This window comes from Salvelinus fontinalis, chromosome 2 (assembly GCF_029448725.1).
Source record: "Salvelinus fontinalis isolate EN_2023a chromosome 2, ASM2944872v1, whole genome shotgun sequence".
Lineage (NCBI taxonomy): Eukaryota > Metazoa > Chordata > Actinopteri > Salmoniformes > Salmonidae > Salvelinus > Salvelinus fontinalis.
The window spans coordinates 60,612,545-60,639,553 of NC_074666.1; the positions used below are offsets into that span (position 1 = coordinate 60,612,545).

General features: G+C 43.8%; 3 protein-coding genes across 4 annotated transcripts; all 3 read left to right on the plus strand.

The window, feature by feature from the left end:
• The first annotated feature begins 2,389 nt into the window (after window positions 1-2,389).
• On the plus strand, window positions 2,390-4,174 carry LOC129822547 (3-mercaptopyruvate sulfurtransferase-like). The gene is made up of 2 exons (XM_055880854.1): window positions 2,390-3,031; window positions 3,231-4,174. The coding sequence occupies exons 1-2, from the start codon at window positions 2,443-2,445 to the stop codon at window positions 3,530-3,532; spliced, it is 891 nt and encodes a 296-aa protein (XP_055736829.1). The 5' UTR covers window positions 2,390-2,442; the 3' UTR covers window positions 3,533-4,174.
• A 12,181-nt stretch (window positions 4,175-16,355) lies between these two features.
• On the plus strand, window positions 16,356-21,603 carry LOC129822556 (SUMO-conjugating enzyme UBC9-like). The gene is made up of 7 exons (XM_055880868.1): window positions 16,356-16,668; window positions 18,533-18,618; window positions 18,719-18,802; window positions 19,037-19,109; window positions 20,180-20,289; window positions 20,523-20,602; window positions 20,802-21,603. Exons 2-7 carry the CDS (start codon window positions 18,553-18,555, stop codon window positions 20,863-20,865), a joined length of 477 nt encoding a protein of 158 aa, XP_055736843.1. The 5' UTR covers window positions 16,356-16,668; window positions 18,533-18,552; the 3' UTR covers window positions 20,866-21,603.
• A 1,376-nt stretch (window positions 21,604-22,979) lies between these two features.
• LOC129868976 (testis-expressed protein 33) lies at window positions 22,980-25,182 on the plus strand. Of its 2 annotated transcripts, none has more exons than XM_055943393.1 (5): window positions 22,980-23,186; window positions 23,912-23,993; window positions 24,142-24,274; window positions 24,435-24,545; window positions 24,821-25,182. In XM_055943393.1, the coding sequence occupies exons 2-5, from the start codon at window positions 23,946-23,948 to the stop codon at window positions 24,898-24,900; spliced, it is 372 nt and encodes a 123-aa protein (XP_055799368.1). In that variant the 5' UTR covers window positions 22,980-23,186; window positions 23,912-23,945; the 3' UTR covers window positions 24,901-25,182. The 2 variants fall into 2 exon arrangements, with proteins under 2 accessions (XP_055799368.1, XP_055799360.1); XM_055943385.1 differs by having other exon boundaries at window positions 22,981-23,186; window positions 23,938-23,993.
• Window positions 25,183-27,009: the final 1,827 nt, after the last annotated feature.

The following is a 27,009-nucleotide window of genomic DNA, read 5'->3' on the forward strand; positions in this document are numbered from 1 at the left end:
CTGGTTCACCAACTACTTCTCAGACAGAGTTCAGTGTGTCAAATTGGAGGGCCTGTTGTCCGGACCACTGGCAGTCTCTATGGGGGTGCCACAGGGTTCAATTCTCGGGCCGACTCTTTTCTCTATATATATATATCAATGATGTCGCTTTTGATGCTGGTAATTCTCTGATCCACCTCTACACAAACGACACCATTCGGTATACTTTTGGCACTTCTTTGGACACTGTTAACAAACCTCCAGACGAGCTTCAATGGCATACAACACTTCTTCCGTGGCCTCCAACTGCTCTTAAATGCTAGCAAAACTAAATGCATGCTCTTCAACCGATTGCTGCCCGCACCCGCCCGTCTGACTAGCATCACTACTCTGGACGGTTCTGACTTAGTATATGTGGACAACTACAAATACCTAGGTGTCTGGTTAGACTGTAAACTCTCTTTCCAGACTCACAATAAGCATCTCCAATCCAAAATTAAATCTAGAATCAGCTTCCTATTTTGCAACAAAGCCTCCTTCACTCATGCTGCCAAACATACCCTCGTAAAACTGACTATCCTACCGATCCTTGACTTCGGCGATGTCATTTACAAAATAGCCTCCAACACTCTACTCAACAAACTGGATGTAGTCTATCACAGTGCTGCGACCACTGCGACCTGTATGCTCTCTTTGGCTGGCCCTCACTACTTATTCGTCGCCAAACCCACTGGCTCAAGGTCATCTATAAGTCTTTGCTAGGTAAAGCCCTGCCTTATCTCAGCTCACTGGTCACCATAGCAACACCCACCTGTAGCACATGCTCCAGCAGGTATATTTCACTGGTCATCCCCAAAGCCAACACTTACTTTGACCGCCTTTCCTTCCAGTTCTCTGCTGCCAATGACTGGAACGAATTGAATTATTTATTTTTTTATTCACTGAAGCTGGTGTCTTAAGCAAACTTTAAGCATTAGCTATCAGAGCAGCTTACCGATCACTGTACCTGTACACAGCCAATCTGTAAATAGCACACCCAACTACCTCATCCCCATATTGTTATTTATCATCTTGCTCTTTTGCACCCCAGTATCTCTACTTGTACATCATCATCTGCACATCTATCACACCAGTGTTAATGCTAAATTGTAATTATTTCGCCTCTATGGCCTATTTATCGCCTTACCTTCCTACTCTTCTACATTTGCACACACTGTAGATAGATTTTTCTATTGTGTTATTGATTGTACGTTTGTTTATGTGTAACTCTGTGTTGTTTTTGTCGCACTGTTTTGCTTCATCTTGGCCAGGTCGCAGTTGTAAATGAGAACTTGTTCCCAACTGGCCTACCTGGTTAAATAAAGGTGAAATACAAAAATAAAAAATGTAATTATTAATGTCCATGTTTAGTTCATGAAAATGGAAGTTATCAATTGTGATCATGGTCACAGTTCTATCGCAATTGCCAATCAGCTGTTAGAATGCATTAGATTGAAGGTAACAGTCAGCTAGATTAGGCTACAGATTTTTTTTTTTTTTTAACTGGCTGTTGTTGACAAGCATAGGCCTATTCAGTCATATCCATATTATTAATATTTGATTCAGTTATTGAAATTACGATCCCATCCTCAGCAGCCTATAATTGGGCAACAGAAGCATTTCTCACCTTGAAATCACCTCACTATTCATGTTGAGTAAATTACTGTCAATTTGAATTAAGCAAGCTGCTAAATTGTTCATTTTACATCTTGCCTCTTTCATTTTACATCTGGCACATACATCAGTCAAAACTTTGGACACACCTACTCATTCCAGGGTTTTATTTTTTACAATTTTCTACATTGTAGAATAATAGTGAAGACGTGTGCAAAGCTGTCATCGAGGCAAAGGGTGGCCACCTTGAAGAATCTCAATATAAAATATATTTGGATTTGTTTCACACTTTTTTGGTTATTCCATGATTCCATATGTGTTATTTCATAGTTTTGAAGTCTTCACTATTATTCTACAATGTAGAAAATAGTAAAATCTAGAAAAACCCTTGAATGAGTAGGTGTGTCCAAACTTTTCACTGGTACTGTATATGAAAATATACAAAGGTATCATTGATAGAACAACTTTTTACTGGTACTGTAATAACGGCACAATTGTCAGAAAAGTGTAAAAAGAGCGAATTATATTTTCTTTTGCGACGTATTCCAATTCCTTTATTAGTCACATTAGCTTGCAAGAATTATTATTTTGATGAAAAAAATAATTTTGCTTCTAAAGTTGTTAGAAGTTAAGTCGAAATTCCTTCGTCGCTCAGTAACGTTGTGGGAAAACGGGCTTATTGGCTAAATGTGGCAACTCCCCTCTTCCTGGGACTACTTTTCAGGCCTTATCGGCGGGTTTTGAGTCGTCATGATCACGTTTTGAAATTGACCTGGCAACCCTGATTCAGAGTGCAAGATAAGGACAAACATGGCGGCACAAACCCGGGCGCTTGTTTCAGCCAAATGGCTTGCAGATGCGATAAAAAGCAACCTTATTGGACCGAATCTTCGAATTCTGGATACGTCCTGGTATCTAGCGAAATTAAAACGCGATGCAAATGCGGAATTTAACCAACAGCACATACCTGGAACTTCGTTCTTTGATATTGACAAATGCGCCGACAAAACTTCCTCTATGGATCATATGCTCCCAACTGCAAGCTATTTTGCAGAGTATGTGGGGGGTTTAGGTATAGGAAACGATACACATGTAGTAGTGTACGATACCAGCGATTTTGGGTCATACAGCGCACCCCGAGTGTGGTGGATGTTCCGATTATTTGGGCACAATTCTGTATCGGTCCTGGACGGGGGTATGAAGAATTGGCTGGCCGAGGGGCATCCGGTCACTGCAGAATACACCAAGCCAGGACGTGCGGATTTCAAGGCGACCGCCAATCATTCTTGGGTCAAGTCGTATGAAGATGTGCTGAAAAACATCGAGACCAAACAGGTGCAAGTGATTGACGCAAGATCCGCAGGCAGGTTCCGGGGAACCGAACCAGAACCAAGAGATGGTCAGTGGGAGCATATGCAAAGATGTATTTTGGCCTCCTGGAATTTATTACATTTGACGTTATTATACATTTTTGCTAATATTATTTTTTAAATGTCAGGACATATTTTGCCCCAATATAAAATCTCATCTTCCCTCTTTCTCTATCCCCCTCTCTTTACCGCTCTCCTTATAATTGTTTTTCTTTCTCTCACACACAGACATTGAGCCTGGCCACATTCCTGGTACTATCAACATGCCTTTTGCCAAGTTCATGGATGCCTCAGGCAAGGAGTTGGAGCTTGAAGTGCTGGCAAAAATGTTCAGAGAGGCAGGGGTAGACTTGAAGAAACCTTTCTGGGTAACCTGTGGGTCAGGGGTCACTGCATGCCACGTGGTTCTGGCTGCTTACCTGCTGGGGCATTCAGGGTCAGTGTCTGTGTATGACGGGTCATGGTCTGAATGGTTCAAACGGGCTGCCCCGGAGCATGTCATCTCTGAGGGCAAGGGGAAACAAGTGTGATGTGTAGAGATGAGCACTAAGGAAAATACTGTTGAATGAGTTGCTGATCAATAACAGGGAGGGGACACTATGAATCACAAAGGAAGCTACAGATTGCACAAAATATGGAGGGTTTTACTGATTTTGACTGAAGATTTTTGCTGAGTTGGATGAATGCGTCATTGTGAAAGAGGTCACCGTTCAAGAGTCCATGAATACAGTATGCCTATGTTTATCTTCAAGATGTCCAATAAAGGTGTTACAAACTATGCTATATTAATCTATTAATAAAGATTAGAAGGATGGAATGTTTGAGGTATTCGGGTTAGAATTGGACTATGGTTGAGTTGTATGCTCCTACTTAGGGGATTGCAGCCTGGCACCATTGTCTTGTAGATGTTGCCACTGCAGATGTTTTCTAAGGGACTTTTAAAATAATGAAACTTGCTCTTAATGCACCATGAAAATGTAAGTAAAATGTCATTTTCATGTAATGGTAGTTGCCTTGGTGTGACCTTGTTATGAGATGGAGGCCCACGAAATGTCAAAGGGTTTTTCTAAGTGCAGTTCAGTTTTAGTATTAACAGAAGTTTCTGTCAGTTTGATTGCAGGATGTCACTTTGTTTAATTTGCACAATAAAAATATGCCATCTACTGTACAAAGTTCTCTGTTTTGTATTTTTTTCAAAGTGTAACCATTTTTACCATATACAGTAGTCCTTTGTACAACTTTTTCTTATTCAGGGTCAATTAAAAAAAAAAAAAAAACTTTGGTTAGACAAGAAGTTAATGTGAAGACTTCAATGTCCAACGTGTCTACTTTTTACATAGATGGTCATCAATCTAGTATGTGTAGGCCTATATTCTTTATGGTAACAGCGTTTCAGGTTACACATTTTTCTATTAACTTATTTTGGTTAGGCATTTGATGTGAGAATTCGTGTGTAATTGTCAGAGGTGTGTTGTGACTTCTAATTCTTATTGTCCGCACAGTTTGGGCTGGATCTTTGAACACTTTGTGTCCTTATGTGAATGTGACATCACTAAACCCTCACATCAGAAGAAAAAACAGACAACTGCCAAATCAATTCAAAACACAGTTGCTGCACTGTTGAAACTTAAGTGAATCATATATTAAATATAGGGTACATACACTACCGTTCAAAAGTTTGGGGTCACTTAGAAATGACCTTGTTTTTTAAAAAGCAATTTTTTTTGACCATTAAAATAACATCAAATTGATCAGAAGTACAGTGTAGACATAATTAATGTTGTAAATTATTATTGTAGTTGGAAACGGCAGATTTTTTATGGAATATCTAAACTCAGCAAAAAAAGGAACGTCATCTCACTGTAAACTGCAAACTTAACATGTGTAAATATTTGTATGAACATAAGATTCAACAACTGAGACATAAAACTGAACAAGTTCCACAGACATGTGACTAACACAAATGGAATAATGTGTCCCTGAACAAAGAGGGGGTCAAAATCCAAAGTAACAGTCAGTATCTGGTGTGGCCACCAGCTGCATTAAATACTGCAGTGCATCTCCTCCTCATGGACTGCACCAGATTTACAAGTTCTTGCTGTGAGATGTTACCCCACTCTTCCACCAAAGCACCTGCAATTTCCCAGACATTTCTGGGGGGAATGGCTCTAGCCATCACCCTCCGATCCAAGACGTCCCAGACGTGCTCAATGGGTTTGAGATCCGGGCTCTTCGTTGGCCATGGCAGAACACTGACATTCCTGTCTTGCAGGAAATCATGCACAGAACGAGCAGTATGGCTGGTGGCATTGTCATGCTGGAGGGTCATGTCAGGATGAGCCTGCAGGAAGGGTACCACATGAGGGAGGAGCGTTGAGATTGCATGCAATGACAACAAGCTCAGTCTGATGATGCTGTGACACACCACCTCAGACCATGAAGGACCCTCCACCTCCAAATCGATCCCGCTCCAGAGTACAGGCCCCGGTGTAACGCTCATTCCTTCGACGATAAACGCGAATCCGACCATCACCACTGGTGAGACAAAACCATGACTCGTCAGTGAAGAGCACTTTTTGCCAGTCCTGTCTGGTCCAGCGATGGTGGGTTTCTGCCCATAGGCGACATTGTTGTCAGTGATGTCTGGTGAGGACCTGCCTTACAAAAGGCCTACAAGCCCTGAGTCCAGCCTCTCTCAGCCTATTGCGGACAGTCTGAGCACTGATGGAGGGATTGTGCGTTCCTGGTGTAACTCGGGCAGTTGTTGTTGTCATCCTGTACCTGTCCCGCAGGTGTGACTTTCGGATGCACCGATCCTGAGCAGGTGTTGTTACACGTGGTCTGCCACGGCGAGGACGATCAGCTGTCCGACCTGTCTCCCTGTAGCGCTGTCTTAGGCGTCTCACAGTACGGACATTGCAATTTATTGCCCTGGCCACATCTGCAGTCCTCATGCCTCCTTGCAGCATGTCTAAGGCATGTTCACGCAGATGAGCAGGGACCCTGGGCATCTTTCTTTTGGTGTTTTTCAGAGTCAGTAGAAAGGCCTCTTTAGTGTCATAAGTTTTCATAACTGTGGCCTTAATTGCCTACCGTCTGTAAGCTGTTAGTGTCTTAACAACCGTTCCACAGGTGCATGTTCATTAATTGTTTATGGTTCATTGAACAAGCATGGGAAACAGTGTTTAAACCCTTTACAATGAAGATCTGTGAAGTTATTTGGATTATTACGAATTATCTTTGAAAGACAGGGTCCTGAAAAGGGACATTTCTATTTTTGCTGAGTTTACATAGGTGTACAGAGGCCCATTATAAGAAACCATCACTCCTGTGTTCCAATGGCACGTTGTGTTAGCTAATCCAAGTTTATCATTTTAAAAGGCTAATTGATCATTAGAAAACCCTTTTTCAATTATGTTAGCACAGCTGAAAACTGTTGTTCTAATTAAAGAAGCAATAAAACTGGCCTTCTTTAGACTAGCTGAGTATCTGGAGTATCAGCATTTGTGGGTTCGATTACAGGCTCAAATGGCCAGAAACAAAGATCTATCTTCTGAACCTTGTCAATCTATTCTTGTTCTGAGAAATGAAGGCTATTCCATGCGAGAAATTGTCAAGAAACTGAAGGTCTCGTACAAAGCTGTGTACTACTCCCTTCACAGAACAGAGCAAACTGGCCCTAACCAGAATAGAAAGAGGAGTGGGAGTCCCCGGTTCCACAAGAGCATTAGTGAGGTCGGGTACTAATGTTAGGCGATTAGGCCTGGCTCAAGGTCTGTGTTTCAGTTCATCCCAAAGGTGTTAGATAGGGTTGAGGTCAGGGCTCTGTGCAGGCCAGTCAAGTTCTTCCACACTGATCTCGACAAACCATTTCTGTACGGACCTCGCTTTGTACACGGGGGTACTGTCATGGTGAAACAGGAAAGGGCCATCCCCAAACTGTTGCCACAAAGTTGGAAGCACAGAATCATCTAGAATGTCATTGTATGCTGTAGCATTATGATTTCCCTTCACTGGTACTTGGGCTCCCATACCATGAAAAACAGCCCCATACCATTATTACTCCTCCACCAAACTTGTCAGTTGTTACTATGCATTCGGGCAGGTAGCGTTCTCATGTGTTCCGCCAAACCCAGATTCGTCCGTCGGACTGCCAGATGGTGAAGCATCATTCTTCACTCCAGAGGACACATTTCCACTGCTCCAGAGTCCAATGGCGGCGAGCTTGACACCACTCCTGTCGACACTTGGCATTGTGCATGGTGATCTTAGTCTTGTGTGTGGCTGCTCGGGCCATGGAAACCCATTTCATGAAGCTCTCGACGAACAGTTCTTGTGCTGGCGTTGCATCCATAGGCAGTTTGCAACTGAGGAAAGACGATTTTTACACGCTATGCGCTTCAGCATACTGTGAGCTTGTGGCTGAGTCGTTGTTGCTCCTAAACATTTCCACTTTACAATAACAGCAGCTCTAGCAGGGAAGAAATTTTACGAACTTACTTTTTGGAAATGTGGCATCCTATGACGGTGCCACTCTGAGCTCTTGACAGTCACTGAGCTCTTCAGTAAGGCCATTCTACTGTCAATGTTTGTCTATGGAGATTGCATGGCTGTGTGGTCAATTTTATACACCTGGCAGCACGGGTGTGGCTGAAATAGCCATATCCACTAATTTGAAGTGGTGTCCACATACTTTTGTATAAACAGTGCATTCAGGAAGTATTCAGACCCCTTCACTTCTTCCACATTCTGTAACATTACAGCCTTATTCTAAAATTGATTCAAATTTTTTCCCCCGTCATCTATCTACACACAATACCCCATAATGACAAAGCTAAAACAGGTTTTTAGTTTTTTTTGGCAAAAACAATTATACAAAAATAAGGAAATATGACATTTACATAAGTATTCAGAACCTTTACTCAGTACTTTGTTGAAGCACCTTTGGCAGCGATTACAGTCTAGAGTCTTCTTGGGTATGAAACAAGCTTGGCACACCTATATTTGGGGAGTTTCTCCCATTCTTCTCTGCAGATCCAGAAGGTCTGTCAGGTTGGATGGGGAGCGTCGCTGCACAGGTATTTTCAAGTCTCTCCAGAGATGTTAGATCGGGTTCATGTCCGGGCTGTGGCTGGGCCACTCAAGGACATCCAGAGACTTGTCCTGAAGTGTAGTCTTGGCTGTGTGCTTAGTGTCATTATTTTGGGTCGTTGTCCTGTTGGAAGGTGAATCTTCACCCCAGTCTGAGGTGCTGAGCGCTCTGGAGAAGGTTTTCATCAAGGATCTCTCTGTACTTTTCTCCATTCATCTTTCCCTCGATCTTGACTAGTCTCCCAGTCCCTGCCACTGAAAAACATCCCAACAGCATGATGCTGCCACCACCACCATGCTTCACTGTAGAGATGGTGCCAGGTATCCTCCAAATGTGACGCTTGGCATTCAGGCCAAAGAGTTCAGTCTTGTTTTTCATCAGACCAGAGAATCTTGTTTCTAATGGTCTGAGAGTCCTTTAGGTGCCTTTGGCAAACTCCAAGCGGGCTATCATGTTCCTTTTACTGAGGAGTGGCTTCCGTATGGCCACTCTATCATAAAGGCCTGTTTGGTAGAGTGCTGCAGGTTCTCTGGAATGTTCTCCCATCTTCACAGCAGAACTCTGGAGCTCTGTCAGAGTGACCATCGGGTTCTTGGCCACCTCCCTGACCAAGGCCCTTCTCCCCCGATTGCTCAGTTTGGCCTGGCGGCCAGCTCTAGGAAGAGTCTTCCATTTAAGAATGATGACAGCCACTGTGACCTTCAATGCTGCAGACATTTCTTCGGTACCCTTCCTTTCAGCATTTTTTGTTTGCATATCATACCTAAATTTGTATTATACAGATTATCTGGTCTATAAAACATATCTGTATTTCTGCTTCTGTCTAGACAGGGAGAAGATTATCCATGCCATACTACTGCGATACATGCAATGCTGGCTTGGCTTCGGATGATGCCCATTCTACCTCTATGATGTGCCTAGGTTTAGAGCATGCCATTCAGGCTGTGGATTCCCCCTTCAGCTGCATGTATTGTCCTACTCTCGGCTCATGCCTTTGTGAAGCACGATTAGCTATAATGAATCAGATAAATGCTAGAGGCTCCGGGAGCGGCTTCAAGCATAAACAACCCTCCTCAGCGGTGGGCCCGCCTACCAAGCAGTCCAAGAAGGACAGCGGACCTACTCTGGATGAGTTGGAGGCCCAGACAGCCTCTCTGTTCTCTCAGCTCCACTCTCTAAGCCCCGACAGGCTCTGTTAAAGACTTAAGACAGGATCCTGATGCTATCTCCATCCTTGCTGGTAATGACCTAGATGAAGGGACCTCTGAGGCCGGTTCTGGGTCAACGAACCACGGATCAGAGAGGGCTGAGAGTGAAGCGCCCTGTTCATCAGCTGATATGCAGGAGCTCCTCTCTAGGGTTCTGAAAGCTCTGGACTTCAAACCAGACCTACCTAATCAGCAGCCCGGGCAGAGTGTACATTCCTCAGTGCCCCAAGTTCTCCTATGAACTGCATCAATCTTGGGCTAAGGTGAACTCAAGGTTCCATGTCTCAAGCCAGTGCAAGCCTTGGACCTTCATGGCTTTTCCCGAGGAGTTGGGACTGGACCAGTACCCCATCATGGACCCCATTGTTGCAGCCATGGTCCTCCCAGACAAAAAAATAATTGGTAGGTCTCCCCGCTGTTCTCTGGGACCTCATCAGGCTGCTGATAACCACTTAAAGGACACCTTCCTGACCTTGGCCATGGTGCCTCACCTCATGAATGCGACCACTCTGCTGCAGGCATACCTGCACGTTCTGATAGCTTGTCTGTCCACTGACGGTGACCCTGAGCTGACGACTGAAATGACTCAGGTGTCCACACTCCTCTCCCTCTTAAACGCTGAGATGTCACGTGCTAATGGCAAAGCCCTGTCTATGGTTATCTCGTCACGCAAACCACTTTGGCTCTCACAGAAAAATATGTAGGCGTCCCTTTATGGAGCTCCCCATCTCCCCAGGCCAAGTTTTTGGTCCTGGTGTGGACACCATTTTGGGCCAAACAGTGAAGCTGCAGTCTTTCATGAGTCACACTGCCCCACGTTACCCTACCCAGAGACCATTGCAGTCTAGACCTCAGTTTTCCCCTTCCTTGAAAGGCTGCTTGAGCCCTCCCCCAAACCAGCCATGCCCTGATCAGCCACGTCAACAGGCTCTGGATCAGAGTGGTGCCATCACCAGCATAGGCAGCGGCATAACAAGCACCGTCCCTCTGCTCCGAAGAAGGACGGCCCCCTCAGTCATCCTGATGGGTGTGGTCCCGGCGTCGGCCACATCTTCCACATCCATCGGGTAATGTGGTAGGAGCTTGTGGAGTACCCCTGGGTGCCGGATACAATACTACAGGGGTACAAACTCCAGTTCCGATGCCGGCCACCACAGATCAGAGGGGTTTGGTCAACTACAACAGCCTACCCCATGAAAAGAGAAGCTCTCCAACTGGAGATTGCCTCCCTGTTTGAGAATACTTCAATCAGTCAACTTGTATCATCAGAATAGCACAGTGGGTTCTATGGAGTATATTTCCTATAGTCCTCAAGATGGATGGCAGCTTTCGCTCCATCCTGGACTTGAGGCCTTTCAACCGGTGCTTGAAAACCCTCCCCTTCAAGATGCTATCTGTGGCCAGTGTTTCACAACTGTTGCGCTAAAAGATGCCTACTTCCATGTACCGATCCACCCGGCTCACAGGAAGTTCCTACACTTTGCATTCAACGGGATAGCATACCAAGTGTTACCTTTTGGCCTCTCCCTGGCACCAAGATCATATACAAAATGCATGGATGGCACTCTAGCACCCCTAACATCCCAAGGGATGATAGTATTAAATTGCGTAGATGATTGGCTAATCTGCACTCAGTCCCGAGAACAGGCAGCAGCAGACACAACATTTCTCCTGAAGAACATCTCAAAGATTGGCCTCAGGTTGAACATGCAAAAAAGCCACCTGGTCCCCACACAAAGTGTAATGTTCGTGGGCATGCGGACGGCTCATCTCCAATGAGGGCTCACCTCACAGAAGAGCGAGTCCAGAAAATTGTAGTTCACCTCAATCATTTGGTCCAAGACCAGAAGGTGACTGTTCTTCAGTGTCAGAGACTGAAGGGTCTCCTCTCTTCAGCCTCTATTTTGACCCCATTGGGCCTTCTAAACTTGAGACCCCTGCAGAGGTGGTTCAATGCTCAGTGTTTACATCCCAATGAACACAGGTATTGTTGCCTGACTGTGTCCAAGGAATGCACAAGAGCACTGGCAAGACGGCGATCCCTGAAATTCCTTTCAGGCGGAATACGCCTGAGCAAAGTCCATTGGAGGGAACTAGTTCAAACAGAAGCCTCCTTTACAGGCTGGGGAGCAGTATTGAGGGGTAGGGCAGGCAGCGAGACATGGAGCCTAAGCTGGTCCAAACTCCACATCAACATGCTGGAGTTGAGCAGTCCGGCTAGCACTACTCAAATTTCTCCCACAAAGGCGGGGCAAACATGTGCTGGTACAGACAGACTGCACCACAGTGGTAGCATACATAAACCACTAAGGGGGTCTGGGTTCCTTCCGCCTCCTCGAGATGGTACATACAATTCTGCTGTGGTCACAGAATAATCTGGCGTCACTAAAAGCTGTACACCTCCCAGGGATCCTGAACACTGTGGCGGACATGCTGTCCAGAGAAGGCCATCTGGAAGGGGAGAAGCGACCACATCCCTGAATATGAGTCGCATGTGAGGATTCTTTAGAGAAGTGGAGGTGGATCTGTTTGCCTAAGAGAGGAACACACAGTACCCCCTCTGGTTCTCAATATCCAACCCCCCCGAGCCACTTGGCCTAGATGCCCTGGCCCATGAGTGGCTGAGGAAGAGGCTATACGCCTTCCCCCCTGATCCTGCTGCTTCCAGCGGCTCTGGACAGAATCAGGGAAGCGGACCACCAGGTCATTCTACTTGCTCTGAGATGGCCGAGCTGCCACTGGTTAAGCACCATACTGTCACTCTTAGTGGGGACATCATGGGAACTACCTCGGAGGCCGGACCTACTGTCACAGGTGGAGGGCACATTGTGGCATCCGAATCCCTCCCGCCTGCAGCTGTGGGTCTGGCCGCTAAACAGCGAAAATGGTCTGGTTTAGATCTTGAGCCCTCTGTTGTTAACATCTTACTGAGTGGCAGGGCCCCGTCTATCACGTCAACCTATGGCACAAGGTGGTGCATGTTCTGCCAGTGGTGTGGGGAGCAGGGGGTTGCTCCAAAATCTTGCAGCGTAAAAACTGTGATCCAGTTCTTGAGGTCTTTGGTCAATGCTGGCAGGGCTGCATCCACACGCAGCAGCCATTTCAGCATACCACGATGAAGAGCAGAATGGTCTACTTGGCAGCCATCTGCTCATGGCAAGGTTTCTCATCAAATCAAATTTTATTGGTCACATACACATGGTTAGCAGATGCTATTGTGAGTGTAGCTAAATGCTTGTGCTTCTAGTTCCAACAGTGCTGTTTAACAGTCTGATGGCCTTGAGATATAAGCTCTTTTTCAGTCTCTCTGTCCCAGCTTTGATGGACCTGTACTGACCTCACCTTCTGGATGGTAGCGGGGTGAACAGGCAGGGGCTCGGGTGGTTGTTGTCCCTGGTGATCTTTTTGGCCTTCCTGTGACATCGGGTGCTGTAAGTGTCCTGGAGGGCAGGTAGTTTGCCCCCGGTGATGGGTTATGCAGACCGCACCACCCTCTGGAGAGCCTTGCGGTTGAGGGCGGTGCAGTTGCCATACCAGGTGGTCATACAGGCCAACAGGATGCTCTCAATTGTGCATCTGTAAAAGTTTCAGGGTTTTAGGTGACAGGTCAAATTTCTTCAGCCTCCCGAGGCTGAAGAGGTGCTGTTGCGCCTTCTTAACCACACTGTCTGTGTGGGTGGACCATTTCACTTTGTCTGTGATGTGTATGCCGAGGAACTTAAAATATTCCACCTTCTCCACTACTGTCCCGTCGATGTTGATAGGGGGGTGCTCCTTCTGCTGTTTCCTGCAGTCCATGATAATCTTCTTTGTTTATTGACGTTGAGTGAGAGGTTGTTTTCCTGACACCACACTCCGAGTGCCCTCACCTCCTCCCTGTAGGCTGTCTCGTCGCTGTTGGTAATCAAGCCCACTACTGTTGTGTGATCAGCAAACTTGATGATTGTGTTGGAGGCGTGCATGGCCACGCAGTCATGGGTGAACAGGGAGTACAGGAGGGGGCTGAGCACGCACCCTTGTGGGGCCCCAGTGTTGAGGATTAACAAAGTGGAGATGTATTTTCCTACCTTCACCACCTGGGGACGGCCTGTCAGAAAGTCCAGGACCCAATTGCACAGGGCGGGGTTGAGACCCAGGGCCTCAATCTTTTTTTATTTTTTTTATTTTTTATCCCATTTTCTCCCCAATTTTCGTGGTATCCAATCGCTAGTAATTACTACCTTGTCTCATCGCTACAACTCCCGTACGGGCTCGGGAGAGACGAAGGTCGAAAGCCATGCGTCCTCCGAAGCACAACCCAACCAGCCGTACTGCTTCTTAACACAGCGCGCCTCCAACCCGGAAGCCAGCCGCACCAATGTGTCGGAGGAAACACCGTGTACCTGGCCCCCTTGGTTGGCGCGCACTGCGCCCGGCCCGCCACAGGAGTCGCTGGAGCGCGATGAGACAAGGATATCCCTACCGGCCAAACCCTCCCTACCCCGGACGACGCTATGCCAATTGTGCGTCGCCCCACGGACCTCCCGGTCGCGGCCGGCTGCGACAGAGCCTGGGCGCGAACCCAGAGACTCTGGTGGCGCAGTTAGCACTGCGATGCAGTGCCCTAGACCACTGCGCCACCCGGGAGGCCCAGGGCCTCAATCTTAATGATGAGCTTGAAGGGTACTATGGTGTTGAATGTTGAGCTGTAGTCAATGAACACCATTCTTACATAGGTATTCCTCTTGTCAAGATGGGATAGTGCAGTGTGATGGCGATTGCGTCGTCTGTGGACTGTTGGGGCGGTATGAAAACTGAAGTGGGTCTAGGGTGGCAGGTAAGGTGGAGGTGATATGATCCTTGACTAGTCTCTCAAAGCACTTCATGATGGCAGAAGTGAGTGCTACGGGGCGATAGTCATTTAGATCAGTTATATTTGCCTTTTTGGATACAGGAACAATGGTGGCCATCTTGAAGCATGTGGGGATTGTAGACTGGGATAGGGAGCGATTGAATATGTCTGCAAACACACCAGCCAGCTGGTCTGCGCATGCTCTGAGGAAACGGCTAGGGATGCCGTCTGGGCCAACAGCCTTGTGAGGGTTAACACGTTTAAATATCTTACTCACGTTGGCCACGGAGAAGGAGCATTGGGGCCCGCAGTCCTTGGTAGTGGGCCGCGTCTGTGGCAATGTATTATCCTCAAAGCGGGCAAAGAAGGTGTTTAGTTTGTCTGGATGCAAGACGCCGATGTCCGTGACGTGGCTGGTTTTCTTTTTGTAGTCCGTAATTGCCTGTAGACCCTGCCACATACGCCTCGTGTCTGAGCCGTTGAATTGCGATTCCACTTTGTCCCTATACCGACATTTCTCTTGTTTGATTGCCTTGTGGAGAGAATAACTATACTGTTTATATTTGGCCATATTCCCAGTCATCTTTCCATGGTTAAATGCGTTGGTTCGTGCTTTCAGTTTTGTGCGAATGCCGCCATCTATCCATGGATTCTGATTAGAGTAGGTTTTAATAGTCCAATGCACTTCCTTATAAACTCACTCACCGAGTCAGCGTATAAATTGATGTGATTCTCTGAGGCTGCCCGGAACATTTCCCAGTCTGCGTGATCAAAACAATCTTGAAGCGTGGATTCTGATTGGTCAGACTAGCGTTGAATGGTTCTAGTCACGGGTATATCCTGTTTGAGTTTCTGCCTATAGGACGGTAGGAGCAAAATGGAGTTGTGGTCGGATTTGCCGAAGGGAGGACGGGGGAGGGCCTTGTATGCATCGCGGAAGTTAGAGTAGCAGTGGTCCAGTGTATTGCCCGATTGAGTGCTGCAATCAATAAGTTGATAGAATTTTGGTAGCCTTGCTCTCATATTTGCTTTGTTAACATCCCCAGCTACAATAAATGCAGCCTTAGGATATATGGTTTCCAGTTTACATAGAGTTCAGTGAAGTCCTTTGAGGGCCGTCGTGGTATCTGCATGAAGGGGGATATACACAGCTGTGAAAATAACCAACGAGAGTTCTCTTGGGAGATAATATGGTCAGAATTTTATTGTAAGGAATTCTATGTCAGGTGAACAGAAGGACTTGAGTTCCTGTATGTTGTTATGATTACACCATGAGTCGTTAATCATGAAGCATACAGCCCCGCCCTTCTTCCCAGAGAGATGTTTATTTCTGTCGGCGCGATGCATGAAGAAACCCGGTGGCTGTACCGACTCCGATAACATATCCCGAGAGAGCCATGTTTCTGTGAAACAGAGATTGTTACAATCTCTGATATCTCTCTGGAAGGCAACTCTTTCCCTAATTTCTTTCACCTTTTTGTCTAGAGACTGGACATTGGTGAGTAATATACTCGGAAGCGGTGGGTGGTGTGCACGCCTTCGAAGTCTGACCAGGAGGCCGCTCTGTCTTCCACTTCTTCAGGCAACGTTGTTTTGGATCAGCCTCTGGGATTTGATCCAATGTCCTGGGTGGTGGTCCGAACAAAGGATCCGCTTCGGGCAAGTTGTATTCCTGGTCGTATTGTTGGTAAGTTGATGCCGCTCTTATATCCAATAGTTCTTCCTGGCCATACGATTTTCTGGAATAACCATGTAAGAAATAATACATAAAAAACAAAATACTGCTTAGTTTCCTAAGGACTCGAAGCGAGGCGACCATCTCTGTCGGCGCCATATTGCATGATCAGCGAAGGGAAGGCGGAGGGATGGTGAATCGGGTGTGAGGCAGCCTCACCGTTGCTTCCTCCTTCTCCTCAGACTGACCATAAGATGCAGACCATCAGTCCAGAATGAAAAACAAGCCAATTGTTATGCTCACTTACATTTTTTGATAAGAACAACATTAGCAATAAACAATAATGTTTTTTCTATTATCTGAGCTGTAGATCGCGGCTTTCAAAAGGTTGGTGACCACTGCTTTAACTGATAAAAAGCTTCGATTTATCATATATCTCAAAAAAAAAATGGTACAACACAAGATGAAGCCAGCACGACGCCACACCAAAGATGGCCGAAAAGAAAGTCCATTAAAGGTGCCCTGCGAAGTGCCTGTGGGTTATGTCGAGATAAACAAATTGAGGTCCTCTTTCTTTAGCGAGCTAACTAGCTGAATGCTATCGTTCAGGTATTCACATATGCGGTAACTGGTAATGAAATCTCTCAATCTATCGATTTATGTCAGGGGAAATAACTTGGTCAAATTATTAGCACGAAAGTATCGTCATTAGTAAGCAGCTTTAGTTAGTTTTGATAGTAAAAAAATAATAGGCGACGCAGCTCATTGTTTTTAGCCACCCCCTAGCTAATTTTAGCTAGCTAACGTTAGCAAGCACCAACAAGCGAACGCCATCTAGACAGTATCAATTGAATTGTAAGGTAAGCAACTAATCATTTACCTGTAAACGAACTTCATTACATTAGCAAACTAGGCTAACAGGTGGGTGGATGCAAGTTGGTTGGCTAGTTTGATGATTTGTGGCTAATTAGACTGCTAGCAGGGTAGCTAGCTACTGGCAATATCAATAACCAGAGCCATATGTAAGGGATAATCAACTAGGGGCTATGCGTCCTATGGAAAATAATGAACAAATCAAATTGTATTTGTCACATGTGCTGAATACAACAGGTATTTCACCTCACAGTGAAATGCTTACTTACAAGCCATTAACCAACAATACTTTAAGAAGTTAAGTAAAACATAGAAAATAAAAGTAACATAATTAAACTGCAGCAGTAAAATGACAACAGCGAGGCATTAATAAGATGCAATTTCCAGTGAACGCATAGAGCTCCTAGTTGATTATCCCTTTTATACCATGGCTATAAATGAACACATTAACTGCTAGAAATGTGTTCATTCGCAGGTAGAAATGTGTTCAACACCACTGAAGTAGTTAGCAAGTGTACTTCATATCTACAGTAGTTGCCTAAACAAACAGATTTGCAAGTTTAGCTAACCTAACCATCAGTCCTAGCTTGCTAATATGGAAATCGAATTCAACAATGCCAATAATGTTTTCAATTCGACTTTTGCTTTCAAAAGCAGCTCAAACATAGAACATGTAAGATTGAAATAGCCGTTTAATTCTACCATGCAATTTAGGGAAATATTACACGCTCTAGAATACCCTTCAAGCCAATCAGAAACGAGTATTCAACAATGCCGTTGTATACATTTAGTTATAAAGTGGGTGGCTCGAGCCCTGAATGTTGATTGGCTGAAAGACGTGATATATCAGAATGTACCATAGGTATTACTATTTAGTGGTATAATTACGTTGGTAACCAGTTTATAATAGCAATAAGGCACCTCGGGGGTTTGTGGTATATGGTCAATGCAGCATCCACTTCATTGCTATCTTAAATTAATAAGGGAAAATTTGTATAGCTAGTGAAGAGGTTAATTAATTAGCTTTCAAGTTAACTTCATGTCATAAGAATCATGAGTAATCATGAGTAATCATGAGTAATATGGCAAGTCAACATTTTACACTTACATTTTAGTCATTTTCAGATGCTCTTATCCAGAGCGATCTACACAAGCAATTTGTGTTGTGTCTTGCCCAAGGGCACATTGACAGATTTTTTTCAGCTTTTTTCTGCTCAGGGATTTGAACCAGCAACCTTTTGGTTACTTTCCCAAGGCTCTTAACCACTAGGCTACCTGCCGGCCACTTTCTAAATGTAATATGTGTGTTACTAGTTTCCTGTCCAAAATTGTGATCAGTAAAGTAACTTTTGGATTACGCAGACTCAGTAATGTAATCTGATTACTTTCAGTTTCTTTTGGATTACGTTCATCTTGAGAGACATTAGAAGAAGACAAAAATAATCCATCAAACACATTTGGAGTGTCATCATACACATTTGGTGTGTCATAGTGGTCTCTGACTTGTGGTCAGACACGTTCAGGTGGAACAAACTAAAACTGAATTTAATGTCATTGCGAAAACCAAGGAGTTATAATATATTTTTTCACTAACAATCCATCTAGTTTGTCAAATGTATCTGTAATCGGATTACTATATTTTTTGCTTGTAATGTAACTGATTACAGTGAGGTTTTTTGTAATAGTTTTACATGTAACTGATTACATGTTATCAGTTACTCCCCAACCTTAACCCAACTATAGTATATCTTGGACATTTCTAATAAAAATGTTAGTTAGAAAAACCACTAGAGAACAAGGATGTGTAGCTATCTAGCCATGTTAATTGAGTGTTTTTATGTCTCCCCACAGGACTGTGTTAATGAGTAGAAATGTCTGGTATCGCTCTTAGTAGACTGTCACAGGAGCGCAAAGCATGGAGGAAAGACCACCCATTTGTGAGGAGCTACCATACAAACAATGAAAATAAACTTGTTATGATGATTTGCAGAAGGCAAGCTTGTTCCTCAAAACGTATTTCCTCCCTCTCTCTCTCAGGGTTTTGTTGCTGTGCCTACCAAAAATCCTGATGGCACTATGAACCTTATGAACTGGGAATGCGCCATTCCAGGGAAGAAGGGGGTATGTCAACTTTCACATTCTGTAGTTTTTATTCTAACAAGACCCAACAACCACTAGCAGTCTGTCAGAATGAGTAAACAGACATCCTAGTGTTTCTTATAGTACATAAAAAAATGGCCAACACAAATGCAAACTGATGTGTTCTCAGTTAAAGGTGTTTTTATAGTGTGTAGGTACTCCCTCGTGAGCTGGAACAATTAATGGATGTAATGACTATATTCTTCAATTCTCTAGACACTGTGGGAGGGAGGCCAATACAAACTTCGAATGCTGTTCAAAGATGACTATCCTTCCTCGCCGCCAAAATGTGAGTAATCCTGCACATGACATGGTCACCTCAATAGGAAAGTGTTGATGTCACTGTCTGATCGATTTCCATTTGTTGGTTGATAGATAAGATTATTACATAATATCTATGTGCAGCAGGGAAGTGACAAATGGAAAAAAAATCATTACATTTAAACAGCCATTTTAGGGGGGGGGGGGGGCTTCTGTTATAAGAAAAATCCATAAAATTCGATGTGAATTCAATGGTCTACATCGCGCTTCCTGCAGGGGGGGGTTGTTGTATCATGAAACGCTTGCTTTCAGGAGAGCGACGCGGGTAGCTTGTTGTTGTTGACCAATAGATCTAGAGCCTCCGTGTGGCAAGTTATTAGGAGATATCTAGGCTAATTAGTGGAAGATGGAATTAAAATTACAGAACTAAAAGTTAAATGAGAAGGACCGGCTACAACACCAAGAGCCAACAGGTAGGCTGGTACTTAATCATCTGAATAGTTGGAAGGGGAGCAAGCACAGTTATGTAGTCTCAATTAGCCAAGCTAACTTTAGCTAGCTGGCTTAACTTGTTTCTCTAATTTTGATGCAGTCAAGACAGGTACTTTGTAATCAGATGAGGTGATAAATAACTAGCAATAAGTTATCAACCAAGTCGACTCGCGCTGGTAAACTATCTCTCCCCTCCCTGTTCCCCTCCTCACTCAGACTCACACCGCATGTCCCCTCGCCGCTGCCTGCTTGAGCTGCTACTCTCATACTGTATATACAGTCATTGATAACAGCTCCAGTTAATAAAGTAGCTTAAAAATTGTTACAGCATTGTTGCATTAGGTATTTCTTTAATATTTCTTTAATCCCCTTGGATGATCGGGACCTATTAGTGGTAGTTTTGTGATAACTGCATTTTGATACAATTTTTGTGAACAACAAAACGGTTAAGGATTTTTTTTCTTAACTTTAACAATCCCAATTTCATTTCAACATTTTAACATCCCTGATGTGCAGTATTTTGTTCCTAGTCATTTTTGATATCGATGATAAGGAAGTCAACAGAAATACTTTAAATTAGAAATCATGTATTCTATATCCTCTCAGGCAAGTTTGAGCCGCCCATTTTCCACCCCAATGTCTACCCATCTGGCACGGTGTGTCTTTCCATCCTGGAGGAGGAGAAGGACTGGAGGCCAGCCATCACCATCAAACAGGCACACACGCACACACGCACGCACGCACACAAATACATAAAGAATGGGAGAGGCATCAGTGATTTCACCGGTTTGGAGGAATGTACGACATTGGCTCAACAGGCATCAAATTGCTGAATATTTTATGTGGATCAATGCATGGTATTCCCTGGTCGAGTGATTGTCTTCTCATCTACATTGTTTTGTATTTCAATCCATTCTAAAAGCTGACTTCATCTGTTTTGTATTCACAGATCCTGTTGGGTATCCAAGAGCTACTCAATGAACCCAACATCCAAGACCCAGCACAAGCAGAAGCCTACACAATTTACTGGTGAGTTTCGGTTGAGATACTTTTTTCTCTTTTTGAACACTGTACTGTATAATTGATACAGTCAAAGGGGCTCTTAGTGTGCTTTATAAGACACTTGCAAACATACACAATCCCACTTCGTTAAACTGAAAAGTATAGCCTTGTTGAGTGATACTCAATTTTATAATGGACTAATCCACCTTTGTTGCCTCTTTTTTAGTCAGAACAGAATGGACTATGAGAAGAGGGTGAGGGCGCAGGCCAAGAAGTTTGCCCCCACATAAAGCTCCGCTGAACATCTGCCTGAGAAGCCTGATACAACACCTGGGTACTGAACAGCAAGCAGCACTTAGAGGACCAATCCAATGATCAATCTACAATTTGATATGTTCTTTACATGAGAAAAATGTAGCCTACATGAGAGCCATTTTAAAACAAAACAAAACAATAATATTTTTGTCCAGATTTCTTTTTGCCTAGTTCACTTCTAAAGCATGCTTAAATCACATGCCTAAAACACTTTCATATAATTGAATAAGATGCCATTTGCATTTGTGATCTGTAAATCAGGAAGCTACTTTGCCTGATATTTAGTCTTATCAAATATCACTTATTTAATAACAAATAATTTCAAATTGTAGTGTCTGATACATCATTTTGAAACTGAATCTGTACTTAAATAAATGACCCCCCCCAAAAAGCAGACAGAAAATCACCCAAACGTAAGTGAGCCTTATTTTTCGAAATGTCTGGTCACATTGAATTTAATTGTAGATTTTTATTGGGATGCCCCTTTAATAAGATGGATGTCAGAGCTGAGAGTGTGCTGCATAGAGAGCTGAAGAGGTTTACCTCCAAAGACTTGAGTGTATGTACATAATATAAATATGTAGGTCCATATGGATCTTATGTACTTTTCTATTGTTTTAGCAAGTTGATATTTGTGTGTGGTATTAAAAGTATTGAACACATTTTAAATGTAAGAATTGTGAAATAAAGTTAATTGAATGGAAAATACAAAACTGTCCTTTTTCTTTGATAGTTGAATTTGTTATTGTCTGTGTGTGGTAAATGTACAGGATATTAGTATTTAGTAGGTAGGCTTTATTTGAACTGTAATGAGGGATTAAGGTATAAACTTTATTTTTCTGTGGTGCTGATCCTCAAAACTGGAGCTCCCCAGGGGTGTGTGCTTAGTCCCCTCCTCTACTCCCTGTTCCCCCAAGACTGCATGGCCAGGCACGACTCAACACCATCATTAAGTTTGCTGACAACACAACAGTGGTAGGTCTGATCACCGACAACGACGAGACAGCCTATAGGGAGAAGGTCAGAGACCTGGCCGAGTGGTGCCAGAATAACAAGCTTTCCCTCAACGTAACCAAGACTAAGGAGATGATTGTGGACTACAGGAAAAGGAGCACCGAGCACGTCCCCACTCTCATAGACGGGGCTGTATTGGAGAAGGTTGAGAGCTTCAAATTCCTTGGTGTCCACATCAACAACAAACTAGATTGGTCCAAACACACCAAGACAGCCATAAAGAGGGCACGACAAAGCCTATTCCCCCCCTCAGGAAACTAAAAAGATTTGAGCATCCTGACATCCTGACCGGTTGCATCACTGCCTGGTACGGCAATTGCTCAGCCTCCGACCGCAAGGCACTTCAGAGGGTAGTGCGTACGGCCCAGTACATCACTGGGGCAAAGCTGCCTGCCATCCAGGACCTCTACACCAGGCGGTGTCAGAGGAAGGCCCTAAAAATTGTCAAAGACCCCAGCCACCCCAGTCATAGACTGTTCTCTCTACTACTGCATGGCAAGCGGTACTGGAGTGCCAAGTCTAGGACAAAAAGGCTTCTCAACAGTTTTTACCCCCAAGCCATAAGACTCCTATTTGCATTGTGTGCCCCCCAACCCCTCTTTTACGCTGCCTTTACTCTCTGTTTATCTTATATGCATAGTCCCTTTAACTATACATTCATGTACATACTACCTAAATTGGTCCGACCAACCAGTGCTCCTGCACATTGGCTAACCGTGCTATCTGCATTGTGTTCCACCACCCGCCAACCCCTCTTTTTACGCTTCTGCTACTCTCTGTTCATCATATATGCATAGTCACTTTAACGATACCTACATGTACATACTACCTCAATAAGCCTGACTAACACTTGTCTGTATATAGCCTTACTACTCTTTTTTCAAATGTCTTTTTACTGTTGTTTTATTTCTTTACTTACCTACACACACACACACACACCTTTTTTTCCGCACCATTGGTAAATAAGCATTTCACTGTAAGGTCTACACTACACCTGTTGTATTCGTCGCACGTGACAAATACACTTTGATTTGGTGTTATATTGAATAACTGAATGACCTTTAGCTCTGAATATTGAGTTCAAATTTCAGGTAATGCGCTCTACTGTATCGGAGCCCCTTACCTTTAAGGATAATTGTGACATCATTATCCAGATAACGTGTTATTCTTCACGCTGATTGGACGATGAGTGGGGTTCAGAAAAATCTAATTTATTCAGGTAAGGTTATTCGCAGGATCGCAAAACTACACAGTGACTGAGGCTCTGAATCGTAGCACAGATGTAAGTATATTTAGGCTAACTTCTCTAATAAAATAATGTAATATGTAATTTCTCACTTTCGGGAATTCTATGCCATGCACCTGACACATGATAATTAAACGCGCCAACGATTGTTCTCGTAGCCCACCTGTCCTAGCTACAATGTATTCATGTCAGGAAAATAAGGATGTCACATTTTTCCGGTTTGGTTCAGTTTGAGCTTTGGTTTAGGCTATGTCCTAATGAGCGTAAGATTTTATTAATAATATTTCATTTGAACGCTAATGCGGACACACTGTAACATAATACATAGGCCTAGCCCTTCAGCGTTACTATATTGTGTAAATAATCGATTTTGAAAGTAGACGCACCTGTCAACTGTGCAGAAGTAACGTTAATCTTATCCGCGGGAGGGCAGCACAATATAATTCTCTGTTGGGTTTAAATGAACCTTTTCACTGCCAAATAGTCATTTTGAAAGCCAATACTCTGTCAAACAGTTACTATAAATCGAGAAAAGTTTATTTTTAATCTCTATGGATTAGCAGATGTTGATTTATGGCTCATGGTTGCCCAAATGTTTGTGCATCAGATTTATTATAAAGGATCTTATAATGCTGCATCTTTTGATGGATCACTGGACAGTGAATGTTGACATGGGAAACCTACAGGACTGTACCATCAACAAGAACACTTGTGGTCAGGCAGTGCATTCTTTAGTTCTGTTCTCTGCTTACATTACCTAGAATCCTCTTCGCCTCTTGTTTGTTAGTCAAGGCAATGACCTCCACCGGCCAGCCGGAGACAACAGTTGGAGACATGCCGCAGGTCAGTAGCATAGGAGAGGGATGCAATTATTAAGTTTAAATTCCAAAACTTGGTATTCCACTACAACCTATGCACACTACAGAGCTCTCAACTATGTTTTTGCAACTGTGTGTGTCTGCATGTGTGTGTGTGTGTTTGTGTGTTGAAGGTGAGAATTTTAGCATGCCCGGAGGTTCCTCCCCTCTTTCTGCCTCACTATACTGACACAGAGTCAGCCTTCAACCCTCCCCACTGCTCCTACCACAGCCTGGGACACTGTCTGCGCACCAACATCTTTCCAGGTCAGTGTTGCACCAGGTCACTGTTGGGCATCCCTGATTCAGTATGCTACCAAAGTGAATTATCAGCACAGTGACATATACAGTCGAGGATTACTGTTCCTCTGTCTAATGCTCATGTTCTTTTCTTTTCCTGTCCATGTTTCTATTCTATTCTTCCCAGGAGCTCCTCTGGTGTGGAAGTCCTTGGTAAAAGACTCCTACATCGTTCACCCCTTGCCCGCCCCTCCTACAGACCCCCAGCGTTGGTACGGCCGCAAGACTGATGACATGGGTGGGTGACCTGCTGCTAATGCCACTTATTGCTATATCAACTATTACTACCACTACTACTACCAATCCTAGTAGTACTATGAATACAAATAGTGCTACATTATTCATAAAATGCTTTGATAATTAGCTAGATAATTGCTAGATAATAAGCTAATAATAAACACCACTTATTTGATTACTACTACCAATGATATGACGACATGGTCTATCCTTGCTACATCCACTTATACCCAAACTCCCTTTTCATTCTCCCTCCTTTTATTTGTTCTTTCATAGTGAAATGGACAGAAAGAAACATTGTGAACCAGAAGTTGAACAAGGCGCTAAAGGCAATGGAGAACAAAGGGTCTAAATGAAGCCATGGTGCAGTGGCCATTTCACACCCTCACCGCAGCGCCCATGCACCTTCCACATCATTTCCACCTCTTTTTACACATATATCTATATGCAAGCCCTTACAAACCCTTTCTGGTACACTTGGTCACGTATGCATGCACACACATGCACACACACACAACCATTGCCACAAACTCTCAAAACGTACAAAAATAACCCACGCAAAAACAACAATTTGTATGTAGACACAAGTTCATGATCTCTTTGGCCGCAATAAAAGCAGAACAGCATCCTTCACCTTAGTTATCTGATGTTCTGTGTATTGTAGGGCTCATTTACTTCTGAGGGGATGTATTCATAGCTGTCATCAAAAAATCTACTCATAGCACTGAAACCCACTGAAAGTGATTATATGTTAAACCAGTAATCTAATCCAGCTTCTATCGATATTCAGATAAAACGGTAAAATGTAAATTCAGTTTTACCAACAGAAGAAGATTACATGAACCACAATTAGGTGGTTACCACATCAACCAATGTTATTTTTAGGTTGGAAAGTTGTAGTAGCGGCTTTGAAGTATTCTTCAAGTACATTTTGAAGTAATATTGAAGAACATTTTTACTTCATCTGTGCACAAGTCTCAAATGTACATGTAAGTAGCTATAATCCCCCTGACCATATTATCAATGAAGTTGCTGAAATGACAAGAATAAGATTTTTTTTTTTGTCTCGGATGTCTTTTTACCATGAAGAAGTAGCAGACTAATGCAAAGTGGCAGCATCACTGACGTGGTTTCCAACGGAAGACCACAGAAACTGTCTTTTTGTCGCAACCTCATCTCTATCTTTGTTGTCGTGTTCGGTCTAGAGGCTATAGAGACTATCCATACTGGGGCTTTAGATTATAAAAGGTGTTTTTTGAAGTTATACTGATTCACTTTACTCACTCAACAACAAGACATAAACTGTCATACCGAGCCCAGTGGAAGGAATACTGAGATGTTTTTAATAATTCATCTCAAAAGATCATGTTCCCCTTTCTCCTGCTGATATTTAGTGGGGGGTTTTGTGCGTCATGTTACTCTTACAAATGTCTTGACTGGTGTCAAATTAGGGAAATTCCAAATTCATGGCCACTAATATAAAATTAGTCCCCCCTTTGCTGCTATAACAGCCTCCATTCTTCTAGGCAGGCTTTTCACTAGATGTTGGAACATTGCTGCAGGGACTTGCTTCCATTCAGTCTCAAGAGCATTGGTGAGGTAGGGCACTGATGTTGGGTAAATAGGCCTGGCTCGCAGTCGGCGTTCCAATTCCTCCCAAAGGTGTTCGATGGAGTTGAGATCAGGGCTATGTGCAGGCCTGTCAAGTTCTTTCACACCAATCTCGACAAACCATTTCTGTATGGTCCTCGCTTTGTGCACGGGGGCATTGTCATGCTGAAACAGGAAAGGGCCTTCCCCCAACTGTTGCCACAAAGTTGGAATCACAGAATTCTCTAGAATGTCATTGTATGCTGTAGCATTAAGATTTCCTTTCACTGGAAGTAAGGGGCTTAGCCCAAACTATGAAAAACAGCCCCAGATCATTATTCCTCATCCACTAAACTGTACAGTTGGCACTATGCATAGGGGCAGGTAGCGTTCTCCTAGCACCGCCAAACCTAGATTTGTCCAAATGTCACGCACTGACCTTAGAGATCCTTTTTATGTCTCTATTTGGTTTGGTCAGGGTGTGATTTGGGGTGGGTATTCTATGTTCTATTATTTGTATTTCTATGTTTTGGCCGGGTAGGGTTTTCAATCAGGGACAGCTGATTGAGAACCATACCATCTGATTGAGAAACATACTTAGGTAGCCCTTTTCCCACCTGTCTTTGTGGGAGGTTGACTTTGTTTGTGGCACATAGCCCTTTAGCTTCACGGTTGTTTTGGATTGTTTATTGTTTTTGTCGGTGTCATAATAATATAGGAATATGTACGCTCACCACACTGCGCTTTGGTCTACTTCTGTTGACGGCCGTGACACCAAAGGATTGCCAGATGGTGAAGTGTGATTCATTACTCCAGAGATCGTGTTTCCACTGCTCCAGAGTCCAATAGCTGAAAGCTTTACACCACTCCAGCCG

Excerpts from the sequence above, each read along its gene's own strand:
- LOC129822547 (XM_055880854.1), top strand. The coding sequence starts at position 2,443 with ATGGCGGCACAAACCCGGGCGCTTGTTTCAGCCAAATGGCTTGCAGAT. Across the intron at positions 3,032-3,230 it reads CGAACCAGAACCAAGAGATG|ACATTGAGCCTGGCCACATT; the intron begins GTCAGTGGGAGC and ends TCTCACACACAG.
- LOC129822556 (XM_055880868.1), top strand. The coding sequence starts at position 18,553 with ATGTCTGGTATCGCTCTTAGTAGACTGTCACAGGAGCGCAAAGCATGG. Across the intron at positions 18,619-18,718 it reads GGAGGAAAGACCACCCATTT|GGTTTTGTTGCTGTGCCTAC; the intron begins GTGAGGAGCTAC and ends TCTCTCTCTCAG. Across the intron at positions 18,803-19,036 it reads CCATTCCAGGGAAGAAGGGG|ACACTGTGGGAGGGAGGCCA; the intron begins GTATGTCAACTT and ends TCAATTCTCTAG.
- LOC129868976 (XM_055943393.1), top strand. The coding sequence starts at position 23,946 with ATGACCTCCACCGGCCAGCCGGAGACAACAGTTGGAGACATGCCGCAG. Across the intron at positions 24,275-24,434 it reads GCGCACCAACATCTTTCCAG|GAGCTCCTCTGGTGTGGAAG; the intron begins GTCAGTGTTGCA and ends TATTCTTCCCAG. Across the intron at positions 24,546-24,820 it reads CCGCAAGACTGATGACATGG|TGAAATGGACAGAAAGAAAC; the intron begins GTGGGTGACCTG and ends GTTCTTTCATAG.